Genomic DNA, 14,036 nt, shown 5'->3' on the forward strand with positions numbered 1-14,036 from the left:
AAATAGGTTGTTATATCCATCCACCTGTTTGACTGATGACAGAACCATTGTGTAGATAATAATCAGCAATTACAGATCTTTATTTGTACACAGAATACCTCTTCCGAAAGAAGAAAAAACAAGACAAAGGCCAACATTAAAGTTTAAGAGCTGAAGGCACTTCCGAGGAGTGGGTTGCTCTTTGTTATATACGTTAAGTAGCTGTTTGTTGCCTCCCCATCTCCACAAATGCTAACAGAAACTTCAAAGGGGAAAAAAGCCCTTAAGTAGTAAGAACTTAACAGGCTCATTAAAAAAACACAAGCAAAGCAGGCTGCAACCGCTTTGTTACTCTGGACTTAGGCACCTCTCCAAAAGCAGGTTTTGAAGTCCAGTGAAGCTCAGTGACAGTGCCAAAGTCATTCGCACGTGTTAAGTACTTAATGCTTGTTCAAAAAGTGATCATTTACACTGCTAGATGCACAGTAAATCCCCATTAAAACACACTTCAAAAGACTTGCTTCTCTTTAGTTATGAGCTTAACATTCTTGTGTACAAAAGCTATGGTAATAAATTATGATTCTAGGTCATTTCGTACAGGTCTTCAGAAGCAGCTCTGCTATACACTAGCCTTAATCTTTAGCAAGGCCTTCAATCAGAAAACCAAGCTCCTAATACACAAGCAACCACACACCCACTGTTGTAGGAAAGGTGTAAGAGTCACCATGTTGTGACCCCCGCCAAATTATGAAGATTCAAAGGCACAAGAAACTCCTTCAGGATATGTGTCAAAAAAACAGAATTTATATACTAAGATAAGGTGCAATTCAGAAAGCCTCAAGATATTTCTAGACAACCTGTCATTTCCTTAAAAATTTGTATTTTTTCAGAGTGGTATCTGAACCAGGGTTACCAGATTCTAAAACTAATTAAGTTAAGGAAGAGGGCAATTTAGTAATTACATTGATGGGAACATCATTACATTTTTTTCATTATTTTACAAGTGCTCTTAAAGAAGGCATTTAGTAACAGACATTTTTCACACCTTTGAATTTGGCTGAAAAATGTTTGCCAGGTCACTTGTCTGTCAAATGCAGGTTTATCTTTAATGCTTCAGTGATCCTGAGAGACGCTCTCAGATTTCAGAGATGCGGGGGTTTTGATGGATGAGCCATGGCAAGTTTCACTGAAGCAGTTTAAGAAACCATTGTCAATAGATAACTGCCCCATTCTTCTGCTGAATGCGGCCAGCAGAAAGGAACAGGCACTTTTACTTCAGTTGTTCCAGCCTCACCTGATACCTTAGCTCTAGCCACTATCACTGATACCCTAAAGCACTGGAGGGTTGGAGACCCATCTTTTCTGCCTCCTTGAGCAGGGGGACAGAGTGACTACCTGGGGCAACAGCAGCAAGATTTGGCAGAGCTTGTCTATGGCCCCTCCACATCTGAAGTGCACCTTTGCATTTGTTGCAACAAATAAAAACTTACTGACTGACCTCCTGCCCTGTTGGCTGGATTTCAAAGTTGGTTTCGTTGGTATTAATGAGGACCCACTCAACTTTGACATCATCTCCTTTGTCTTTCACGTAGAGCTGAAGCTGTGGATAGGAAAGAAGTTATTGAAGAGTGTTCTGGTGACCTTTAAAGACATTTTAAGTCAAGCTCCATACTGATGCTCACCAAAGGAAGAATACCTGTTGCTGAGTCAGCATATGCCCAAGTGACAGTCTAAGAAACCAAAAGTTACTTGAGAGCATATGCCAGTTAAAAAGGGTATTTTTGTTCTAAACATCTGAACAATCTATCCAAAGATTTATTTATCCAGTTGTCCTAAAGAAGAGGCTTAATTCATGAATTTATAACTCGCCACAGATAGAACCGTAATATTATTAAATGTTTTACTGGACTTAAGATGAGCTTGCATGCATTTTTCAACCGGGATGTGAAAACCTGATACCATCTTTCAGATCTTTCAGCTGAGCTGGGGGATGAGATGTAACAAAAGAAAGTCAAAAAAAAAAAGAGAATAATACTTAATGCTTTACCTGCAAGTAAAGTGGAGACAGTTTCACACTGTACGACTGCCTTTCTGCAGCTTCAGGTGAAATATGTGAGACGCTGAAAACAAACGTAATGGAATCTCCCACAACATTACAAGAAACCACCTAAAGAAATTAAAGGGGGGAAGAGGCAAAGGAAGAGAAAAATGATTTAGTCTTCAGAAGAATGTTTGGTGAAAGCAAGAAAGGAACTAATAAAATGAAGGACTTCAGGCTACCAGAATTATGCTACATTCTGCAGCTGGAAGTTTTCCAGGCAATTTCATTAACATCTCTACCTCCTTCTATGCATTCAGTTCTAAACACTGCAGTTCAAACATATGCTTCTGGATGAATACCCGACAATTCTGGCATTTTCCAAAATTTCTTTTGTGTTGTTATATAACACAAGACAACTCCTCACCTGACGAAGACTCCTTGTGTTTCACAGACCTATACATTAGAATCTCTAAGATCTAAATTTTGTACCGTGGATACAAACAAGTTTGTTCTCCTTCCTTTCCTGCCCTGAACCAAGTATCCTATCATAGGATGGCTGTTCTCACTAAACATTCAACTCATTAAAATGAATTGGGCAAGATTTATTTTAGTGGTATCCTACAAATGTGAAACTTTGGCATAATGCTGCTGCTGAGAGGATTTTGATTAATTCCACCACTGGGGTGGTGATGAGCAGAAGCCCTTAAAAGTTTGAGTCTTTGACCAAACCAAGAAAGGCACTGAACTTCAGTGGTGAAGCTAAATGTCTGGGACGAGGTTGTATGCCATACACTTACTTAAGTACATACCTTGACTTTTATAAGTAGTAATTTAACCTGTTATCACAGTGAGTTTACAAACACAATGTTTTTTTTTTTTCCTCCCTCTGTGAAGTAATTGAGGTTGTGAGCTGGTGCTCAAAGTCCCACGAAGGTGCAGAAAGCACCTGGCAGCAGAGGAAAGCCCCAGGTGCAGAAGTCAAAAGTCATGCATTAAGCCAGGGAGAGAAGTTCGCTTTGCAAAGTTGCAGCCTCTGCTGGTTGAAGACAGCTGCTCATCACTGGTCGTCTGTGGTTACTGTCCCACAGCTCCACCACTGGAAAGGTGAGTTAAACTCTCCTTGGATGGCCAAGTTAACCAGGTTAATGCGATGCACAAATCATTTGCTGCAAGATTTGTTTGAGGGAAACTCTACACATACGTTAGTAAATTATGTTTGTGCACTTACTGCTTCACTTATGAGCACTGGAACTAAAGCTGAAGGTTTAAAATGAATCACGTACCCTCTGGAAGATTCTTATCAGTCTCTTCTTAAATATACAGCCCATTTCCCAGGGCTCCATCGGATACATTGTAAGAAGCACCAGAGCACCATCAAGGGCTTCTGAGCACATCCATTAAGGGAGAAATTACAAAGGAGCAGGGGGAGGGAGTGGACAGGACAAATAACTATCACAACCACACCCATGAGCATCAAGATTTGCCTTTTCAGGTTTGTCTTGTGCAAACTCTAGTTGGGAAGTGGGAAAAATCTGCTTCCCTCACCTCTCCTCTTCCCCAAAACCTAAATTCCTTCAAAGATGATTTATGTCCCTTAATCCCATATAATCACCATAAGCAGCCACAATTAGGACATAACAGAAAAGAGTTTTAAGCATTTCTTATAGCTAACAAGACCAAAACCCCTAACTGCTCATTTTACTTGTAGTTGAGTCAAAACACAGAATCACTCAATTCATTCACAATGAGGATGGAGTGGCATGGTTTTTCCTTAAAGATGACAAAAACTGACAAGTCCTTCCCTCTTTTTGGAGCGCAGAGGAGAGAAAAAGGACAGGTCTGATGCACATACTGCTGACACTTGCATATCCTAAGCACGGTGGTTTACCACCCGTACACATCTGACCCACACATGCATGGGAAGTTTAGCGCATTCAGAACTAGTTGGACCTGCTGCACATGTGGTGCAGAGCCATTCAACTGGAACATTTAAGAGACAGAGTTACCAGGTACACAGCTGATTACTCCTTTAAAAACAAAAACAAATGAAAGCGTGGTAGAAGAGTTCGTAGATACGTTCCTGTGCTACTTTTTTCTTTTGTTTTTACTATTAAGATAGAAACATGCTCCAGGTGGTGGAACTTCTACTTTTCTTTCTCTACCCTGTTGAGATATGCCAAATCCAACTGCTGACATTTGTACCAGAAGTTTAGGAGCACATACTGCTGGTGTTTGGGCTTTTGGTTTCCTTGATTCATTTCTTTTCTGCCTAAGTCACCCAGCAAATACTCCCTTTCTCTCCTAATTTTTAAGAAAGAAACTGTGGTCTTCAGGCACAGGAGTCTGAGTTCAATCACAAAAAGGAGTGTTTCCCTGTTTGTTAATGGAAAATAACATATCAGGCAAAACCCATTTTTACCTGGAGTAGCACGATGGTTTATGGAGTAAGAACACTGAGAAAGTAGAATTCTTGGCAAAAACTTGAAGGGAAAGAGGTTCTGTTTTCATCTAAGATGCTGCCTACCAGCAAGAGACCGCAACTGCCACTTCTCTTCGTAAGTGACATTTCTTTAGAAATATAGCAGACGCTTTTGACAGACCTGAGCAGAAACATGTAGGCCGTTTGCCCCAGAACAGTAACACGAATAAAAATATCGAAGCTTCCTATGCTGTGCTCTTCTTCCACCATGGCCCCATCCAGCCTCCTTCCTCAAATTCTTTTTCTCTGAGCCGGTGAAGAGCAACCACCAACAAAACCCAGCTCATTCGTATCCTGCAAAGCTCTAGTTACGTGACAAAATGCATTTGCTAGCAAGTAAAGGAAAGATCAGGCAAAGCACCCCTTTCTGGTTGACAGGGCAGAGAAAAAGGGAGGGTAGATTTTCGTGAGAAAACAGTAGCATCTGGACTGGTAAATTGCTCTTCAATTTCATTTGTCTTCTTCATTTCTTTCCCAGCCTTCCATACAAGGGAAATCACCTGGTCACCAACCTTTTACTTTCAACAGAGGCTAGAAAGCCTGTAGTTTCTGTAACAAAATTTCTCTTAAAACGAAGACCTTGCACCACCGCACAGCAGCTGTGGCTGGCTAACTCTGGACTCCCAGAGGGGTTATGCTCCAGCTCCTCTCCTTCGCTATCTTGTAGCTGGACAAGCAAGACCTCCTACTCTTGCAGAAGTAGGGTGAGGTGAAGCAGCAGCACAAAGGCACCAGAACTCTCCCACCAGCAAGACCAAAGTGCCTTATCACTCCAGCATCTCCCCATGGACAGACACTCCACCACCAGCAAGGCACCTCTGTGCACTTTGAGGATCTTCTATCCAGCAGTAGCTCCCAGCCCTTCCTCTAAAGTTATTAGTACAATTACCCTAAAACACTGTTCCAGGCAAACAAGAAGGAACAAGACTGAAGAAACATTACCGTCAGAGCAAGACAAATATTTTTCTAAGTAACTGAAGTGCCTGAACATGTGTACTCAACAGCTATCGAAGTCCTGCCCCCCTGCTTTGCCTTCCCCCTCTATAACTTGACTCTGCAGTTCTTCTGGACAGAGCTGTAAAATTTCAGCCACTCTCCTTTCAGCAAAAGCTACTTCAGTTCAAGGAGAATCAGAATGCCTCTCCTTGTCACTCAGGGCATCCTCTTGCCTTGAGATGTTTCAGTATTGTTCCTGGCACCATACAGATTTGTGCTTCACACACGGCCTTTCTGTTACTCCTCCAGATCAGCCTTTCTTCCCCATCTCTCCGTGCGAGACAGGAGAGCCCCTCCTGTGGTAAAAGGGATGGTGAATGGCCATGATTTCAGAAGGAAGTTCATACAGTCCAGCAGAACAAGTTCTTCTCCACCTTCCCCAAGACTGACTGTATTGTGTGCATGTGTAAAACTCCCGATGTTACAGGCCTGATTGGTTTCCCTCTGGACAGAAATAAGTTTTACTGCATTTAGCATCTATTTCAAGAAAGAACAAGTTACTCGAGGCTGAGAAATGTATATCCGTACCATGTGAGTAATAATCTTTAAAAGTTTGCACAAGAAAACAAGTATACCCTGAGGCAGCAATGCAGTGAACGCTGTTTTCATCTCAACTGCAGGAATCACAATGCTATGAGATTTAGGAGCCCCACAATTTCCAGTTCTTGTTTTGGATTACCGCTCTGAGAAAGAAAAGGCCCTCATTCTGGCACAGATATGTTATCTTGTCCACGGCCACAAAGATAGTTTGTGTGCTCAGCTTAAAACCTCCCCACAGGAAACTTTTCCAGTCAGAAACTTCTGCCTTTTCACAGTCATTACGCTCAGCTGTTTGAGAGGAGAATTACAACACCTTCCTTGGTTAAGCAAGCCTATGCATTAACTTCTTGAGGGGCTTTCTGTAGCTTCTACACCATTCCCTCTTCACTCGAGCAGTTCATTAAATGACAGACAAAATCAAGGACAGAACACAAACGCAATGTCTAACCCGGGCACAGCTAGTAGCAGATTTTTAGAAGCTGTTATCAAAGCAAGTTTGCCTGAAAATATAACAAGAAAATCTCTGATCAGTTCTCCAAAGTGACAATAAGCACACAGATGAAGGCAGGGTGAATGATGGAATGAGCGCACAGGAGGAAGAGTTACCACGTGAGCAACAGAATCAAAACAAAAACTGATACACCGAGTGAATTTATCCATTCCTTTGTGTCTGACAGACAAATTCAAAGCAGTGGAAAAAAGGGCAGGGGGAAGGGGTGGTGGTTAAAAACAACAGTCAGGGAGTAGAAGCAGACACGAGAGGTAGACTTTTCAATCAGCCTGTAAGGCCAAGCAAACATCAGATGGTGGGAGAACGAGACGCAGTACCTATATTTAAGAAGGGGTAAATAAACACCAGAAATAGATTTGGTAGTTTGGCCTCACTAACATGCAGGTTAAACAAACAACTTAGAAGGTGGCATAGCTGAAGACACTGATACAAAGGGAAGACAATAAAATGCAAGAGAAGTTTGCCAGCTTGTCCTACAGTAACTTGGAGAGAGGCATTGGAGTGCTAGGGCACCCCTGGCACCTGCTGGCAGATGTGGCACAAACCTGCAGGAGGACCACGAGCATCTGCAGCTGCCTGACAGTGCCAAAACCAGCATTATTGCCACTGAAACAAACAAATCCCAGCCTGGATGTCTTCCTTTGACAAGAAACTCAGTTCCTAGGTAGGTTAGATCCATTATGCTGTCTTGCCTATTTTAACCAGGACACCTATGTCCAAAACTCCTCAGCAGAAAACTGAAAGGAAGTTATGATGCTGAGGAAAGAAAGCTGGGAGGCAGCAATATAGAGGAAGATTACGACATTACACAGAAAAGCTGAAAAACCTTGATGACTAGAAGAGAAATGCAACTCAAAATTCAGAGCATGTGTGCCAGAATCAACAAATAAGCTCCCCTATATAGGAGCAGTATCACTAGGAGAAAGCCAAAGTGAGAGAGACCTGGATTTATCAAGTCAACCACAGTGTAAAGGAGCCATGGGAGAGGCAGATCAGAAGCCTAAAATACATTGGAAAAGAGCTGTTAGAGGCACAGGGAAGCAGTCAATCTCAACACACAGGGAGACCTTGCTGTAATGCTGTGTTTCACTTTAGCCATCACGTTCAAGAAACACGAATCCAACTGGAGCGGCTGCAGAGACCGGACGCACAGGCGTGACTGGCAAACCAGCACTGTGAAATGAGACTTGAGGAACACCTTATTTACCCAAGCCAAACAAAGGCTGGAAGGAAACATAACTCCTCCGTAATGTACTCAGTGACAGAAAACACCAGGGAAAAAAAAGTAAATATCGTCAGGATAAAGGGTTATGCTAGTACAGGAAGAAAAAAATTATACAAAAAATAGCTGCATAGGCTATGATTCTTCTTAAGCTTGTGAACAACAACAAAAAAAAAAACTAATAAAAAACAAGCAAACAATAATTAAAAGAGCAAATCTCCAGGACAGCTTTTCAAGCACAAGAAGGAGTTAAAGGACAACAGAGATTGCACACGGTGGTCAGGACGGTTCAGCCCACCAACACTAATCGTCGCTAAACACATGTACACAACGAGGGATGAATCCCAGGTAATGCTGCAGCATTCACAATGAGCAACCAGCCTCTCCTGCGGTGGAAAACAGCCTTTGCTTCGCAATGTCTTCACTTGCTTTGGAGCGAGTGGAGCTGGGTGAGCCCCGGCACGATGCCAGCCAGCATGGGCTGCCAGCTGGAAGCGAAGGGAGATGAGGATGAAGCTGCAACAGCGGAGTGGTTGAACGAGGCCTTTTCGTCAGCCTGCAAAGTAGCCCTCCTTTCTCTCCATGACTTATCCCAGAGAGATTCATCATATGAAGGCTTCCCGTTAGCTTTTCTGTTTGCTATTGCCTGATGCAATGCAGGACAGTCGTTCCTTGTATAGCAACTTCTCATGAACCACTTGTGAAAGGAAAAGTAAGCAGTGGGCCCTCTGAAGGCATTTCTCCGCTCTGTTTAAGCATGAAAAGAAGGGGATTTCTGCTCCAGTTTAATGGTTAGGGAACAGACTTGGAAGTTTGCTCTGCCCAAACCCTTCCGTGCCAAGCTCGCAACAAGAGAATTGTCTTCTCTGTAGCCTTTTATTGTTTCTGGGAAGTTCAAAGCCTCTGGAAATAGACTGCAGTAATGGAAAGGTTGGCAGAATTAGCTGAGAATATTGCTAATGTTTACTTTATTGAAACAAAACAGCCAACACCACACAATGAAAACAGGCCTCTTCATTCTATATATTTAGGCTCTGGCCCAAATCTGGAGCGACGGCTACGTATAAATAGAGGCTTTGTCAAGAAGCAGCGCGGTGTAACCTTCCTCCATGGAGCAGCTCCGTCACGATCGCAGCAGCGTTTGCCAAGTTCACAGCCAGCAGCTTCCCTGACAGCGTTCGCATTGGCCAACACACGCCGCTTTTACAGCCTCAAGCTCCTTCAAGGCAAGGACAGTTGTATGCAGCTAAGGACAGCACGTGTCAGAGCGTGTCCTGCTCATAAACAGGGCTGTCAGCGATAATATAACAGTTACAGCCTGTCTGGCAATCCTGTATTGATTCGGCGTGAGCGCAGGCAAGCCTTGCCAGGCGTGAGGCTCGCACCCAGCACCATGCAGGATCATCCCCTGGTGCACTCCATGGCCATTCAAGAGGACAAAACCATGCACCACAAAAGAGAAGTGTGCCACAGGGATCCATCGCTGTACCTCTGCATCCCATAGTTACAGATTTTGAACTCTTACCCTCATTCCTCTGTTTCCTTTGATGACCACAACCTCTCTGATGCAAAGTCTTGAAAATACCTATTTAGAAACGACGTGCAATAAATCAAGCCCTGGCTGCTGACCAAGGCTCCTATACGCTCTCGCTACCCAGATCACAAGTAAAGCAGCATGCCGAACCAGTTACAGGAAAGCAGTCCTGTGCCAGCTGATGCCCCAGGCAAGTGCAGAGCTCTGTGGGACGCTACAACATTGATAAACAAGCAGCATATGGTCACAGGCCACATTCAGAGCCAGTCAGACCAGTAGTGAGTTACAAACACATATCAGAGGCCTCAGTCTGGACAGACTGCCGAGAGAGATTTCAATTTCATGTTGTGTTTTCTGGTAATGCTTGCAAAGATTAAGGGTTTGAAGAGCAGGGGAAAAAGAAATAAAAAACTCCAAAACTCTGGACCTTTGGTATTACCTGAAGAGTACATAAGAGAATTGCCACATGAGAAAACTCCTGAGGTGTTTAGAGAAAGGTTCAAATTTAGTGAAGGAGTGAAAGTAGCACCCAAGTACAATTCTAAGGTTATTACATACTGAAATCCAAATAAATTATTCAGGTTATACCTTAACTGAAGGAGCACGAATAATTCAGAGCAATTTTTCTAGCAGCTATGCACAAGATTATGGAAACAGGTTTTGGCACAATTCAGAACAACCCAATTTACAAAAGCAAGACTGTCTTAATCCAATACATTTTAAAAAGTGCTTATATTGCTTCAAGCTGCTATGAAACCCCATTAGATTAGCTGGTTGCAATATTAACAGCTCCATTAGCATCCTGAAATGGCTCGACCCAAGGTCAGACAAGGACCAGGGGACTGCAGGCAATGGCACAAAGCCCCAGGTAGAAGAGGGCGAGAGCACAGCCCCACAGCACGGCTTTGTGCAACACCACAGCAGCTCACCCATCTTGAGCCACTGTGGGACCAACGCTCCTGAGACATCACAACCTTGCCACAGTGGGGAGAGAGCTTCAATTTCACTAGCCCTAACTGCTGGGGCAGGAAGCACTGGTAGGGAAAGGAAGAAAAATCAAAACAAAACAAACAAAAAACTAAACCAGGACTAGAGAACAAGCGCACAAATGTCTTTACACGCTGGCAATTCCCAGCTGCCACTGATCAGGGTGTGACTTAAAGTTGAGTATCAGACAAATGAGCATGCATAGTTTTTAAAGGAATCATAGTATAGCTGCTTAACATTTAAATCAGACAAGCAAAACAAAACAACAAAGCAGAACTAGAAGTATTAAGCTAAACTGATTCAGGTGCCTGAAGCACCAGTTCATATTGACTAGTAGTTACAGTAACTAGGATGAAAACGCAAAAGTTATTGTTGCTAATAAGCACACAACAGTTTTTTCCTTTTAAGGCATCTGTACACTATTTTAAGAGCCACATTCTGCCTTATTTTAATATTGTGTGCACTAAGTGTGGGAAAAAACACTTCCTGGTAGGTGCTGGAGGGGTGGGCGAGGAAGAAGCAAACAATCCCTTCCTCACTGAATATAGGATTCAGTAGCCAGGATGTCACCCTGAGGACTCTGCACCTGCTCCACTGATCCTTATCTGGCTGGGACTCACGAAGCAAACCCGCAATCAGCCACACAAACAGCACAAGAGGCAGACAAAGATGCTTTCCTGTCCCAGAGGAGAAGTGTCCCTTTCCTTCTTCATGAATTCCCCACCCCATGCGTCAACAATAGGATGGGGAACCGTAATGATGGGGTGGTGGGAGAAGGCTGCTGTAAGAGGTGACGAAAGGTGTTTCTATGAACTTGGCATAACTCTAGTTATTGTTCATTTGGTAGAAGCCCTGGAGCACGCTGTTCATGACTTGCACAAGAAGTGAATCAACGCAAAGAGTTTACACAGGCTCATTAGAGAGGCAGTCCCTTACCAGCCTCCACAAACTCATCAGGTCAAATGCTCAAAGTACTGAGAAATCAAACTCCTGCCAACACTCACACAAAAAGTTACACTTCTTGCTAAAAAGTAAACTGAAACAAAACAGAAAATGAAGTTTACCTTCTCTTGAGCTGACTTTACCACACTAACAACTTGTTTAACTGCTAGCTCAAGTGGTTCTTGTGGGTCATCTTCCTCAAATGTCAGCAACTGTGAATCCTAAGAAAGAAGAAGAGAAGCATTATTAGGTGACAAACCCATCACTTGAAAATGAGTGATGAAAATTCATGGCCTGTAAAGATCCTGGAAGAACCAGAGACAGAACTGCAAACCTATGTCAAAACTCACGTGTTTTAATTGTGTGACAGCTCACTATGTAATACAAGGTAGAGTCTGAAAACCTACACTTAGGACATACACATAGGCCTAATCATCTTTCACTGTACAGAATATGCAGGTATACAACATGCCGCAGGGTGAAGCCCATGTGCAGCGACAGAGCTCAGCGAAACTGCTCTTCCTGATAAGGATTAACCAGTTATGCTTCAAAAACATTTTTGGTTTGGCCTAGCAATAGAAATAATATTTTTTTGGGAGGGAGGAGCTCATGCAGCTGCTCTAGTCTACACCAAAACTAAGAAAACCCAAATACCAGCTTGCAGAGGTGAGGGATGAGCCCCTCCCTGGACCTTGCTGGTGTGTGGAAGCAGCAGTGCTGACAAGCACTCGGCGTTCGCAGCAGGAGAAGGACAGCAAGCGCAGGTTTCGGCAGTGAGGTCACGCTCCTGAGGCACCAGTTATTGCATTCCCCAGGCGGTGCGCATACCGGGCGGCCGGTGCCGCCGCGTTGTTTTGTGCCGGCGCAGCAGCGCAGGCAGGCAGGAATTTGACGAGCTGCGCGGCGCTGGCGCTGTCTGGGGAGCAGCACGGTGCTGCAGTGCCAGGCGGTGAACTCATCGCAAGAAACCGCTCCAGCTGCTCTCTCGGGGAGGGCGCACGCCCGGCTTCGTGGCTTCGCTCTCTAGCTGGGGACAGGACGCCGCTGCTCGCCTCTTAGTTTCGGTTCCCAGCACCTGTTCCCAAATCCTCTCGGCTTTCCCCTTCCATGAGCAAACCCTCGTTTCTTAGCCCAGCCTTTCTGAGCCGTGCAATCCCGGAGGACGCCGTATTTTCCTTCCGCACGGCCGTGCCTGGGAAGCGTCGCGCTGCTCTCCTTATCTTCCACGCACACATGTTGCCTGGCTCTTCCTCCTGCCCCAGCCTTCCCCACCATGCACAGAAAGCCCCGTGGGGCCGCTGGCCGGCGAGACGGTGCTCTGCCAGCGCCAGGGGGGCTGCAGGCAGGCTCTCTCTCAGGCTATGGCACACAGCAGCACTGGGTTGTTCGTCCCAGGCGTTTTCCACTGACGCAGCCAGGTTGCAGTCCCCCAGGACTGGGGAATTTGGTGGCGGCTTCCCCTGACCTCGCTGCCCCTTGGGCCTGGGCACGCATGGCCACAAGGTGCCGAGCAGGGTGCCCTAAGCGAGCGGGAGGGCAGGACGGGAAGGAGCTGCCAAATTCTTCTGTGCTTCTTAACCCAGGCAGGCTAAGGGCAGACTAACCTCAACGTGGACACCCCAGGGCCTCCAGAAAAACCCCGTCCCCAAAACACCCCGGTGCCACAGCCACGGCCGGGGGTTCCCCCCGCACGGCGGGCACCCCGGAGCCCCGCATGCACCCGGCGGGGGGGGCGGGGGGGGGCGGCTGTCCGCGGAGCGCCCTGTCCCGGCCCCGGGCCTTCATTTCGCCCCGTCCCGTCCCGTCCCGCCCCGCCTCACCTGCGGCCCCGGCACTCACCGCCCTGGCCGCCGCCTCGTCGCGCAGCGCCGCCACCCAGGCCCTCCGCCACTGCCGCCGCCAGCTGCCCAGCGACAGCGCCCAGGCCAGCACCGAGCCGCCCTCCTCCAGCAGCTCGTCCCGCGGCGGCCACGGGGGCGCCTGCTGCTGCTGCTGCTGCTGCTGCTGCTGGGACTGCTGCTGCTGGGGCTGCTGCTGCTGCTCCGGGGTCCGCCGCCGCCGCCCCCCGCGCAGGGCCAGCAGCGCGTACTGCACCAGGTAGACGGCCAGCGTGGCCAGCGCCGCCACGAAGAGGGCGACCAGCGCGTACCAGCGCAGCTCGGCCAGCCCGCCCGCCAGCCCCGCCATGGCTGACCATAATGGGAGCCGCGATACCGGCCCCCACCGCCACCACGGCGCGCAAGGAGGCGGCGGCGGCGGCGGCTGCAGCGGGGCCGGGCACCGGCAGCCGCAGCCCGATCGCGTCCCCGTCCCCGTCTCCCCACCCCCCCGAGCGTCCGGTGGCGGCCCCGGGACCCGCCCGGCGCCGCCCTCGGCGCAGGCAGCGCCCGCCCCCGTCGCCGGGGCGCTGAGGGGAGGCTGGGCCCGGCCCCAGGCCGTGCGGTGGGGCGGCCGCCATCGAGGCGTTTTATTCCTCCCCCTCCTTCATGTGTGGGGGTAGACGCGAGTTTCCCCCTTTTTGGGGGGTTTCGGGGTGCTGCCTTATCGCTGTGTCCTCGGTTTTGTTCTGCACTGCTTTGCCTGCTCTCCCTCTCTCTCACACTGACTGTCTTTACCTCTTCGTAGCCAGTGAACTTCTCACCTATGTGTATTTTGCCCAATCCATGCCCTAAAACAACCCGTGATGAAGTCACTGAGGTTGGCAGTGAAATGTTGCTTTAACTTCTTGCTCCACTCAAATTTAGACTGTTGCCACTGTAGCTTTAAAGGGCAGAAATATCCTTTCTTAGCTGGAAACTGGGATTC

The 14,036-nt window shown here is 46.9% G+C and overlaps 1 protein-coding gene across 2 annotated transcripts in view; it reads right to left on the reverse strand.

Moving 5' to 3' along the window:
* The window catches only part of C2CD2 (C2 calcium dependent domain containing 2), a 40,017-nt gene extending 26,445 nt beyond the window's left edge, over positions 1–13,572 (reverse strand). The window contains exons 1-4 of one of the 2 annotated variants that reach the window (XM_035546024.2): positions 13,071–13,572; positions 11,354–11,452; positions 2,027–2,146; positions 1,478–1,579 (exon numbers count right to left, since the gene is read on the reverse strand). In XM_035546024.2, coding sequence (XP_035401917.1) covers positions 1,478–1,579; positions 2,027–2,146; positions 11,354–11,452; positions 13,071–13,418 — 669 coding nt within the window. In that variant the 5' untranslated portion in view covers positions 13,419–13,572. The remainder of the gene's footprint in view (positions 1–1,477; positions 1,580–2,026; positions 2,147–11,353; positions 11,453–13,070) is intronic. The other variant, XM_050709698.1, reaches the window with a different exon arrangement.
* Positions 13,573–14,036: the final 464 nt, after the last annotated feature.

This window comes from Cygnus atratus, chromosome 1, assembly GCF_013377495.2.
Source record: "Cygnus atratus isolate AKBS03 ecotype Queensland, Australia chromosome 1, CAtr_DNAZoo_HiC_assembly, whole genome shotgun sequence".
NCBI lineage: Eukaryota > Metazoa > Chordata > Aves > Anseriformes > Anatidae > Cygnus > Cygnus atratus.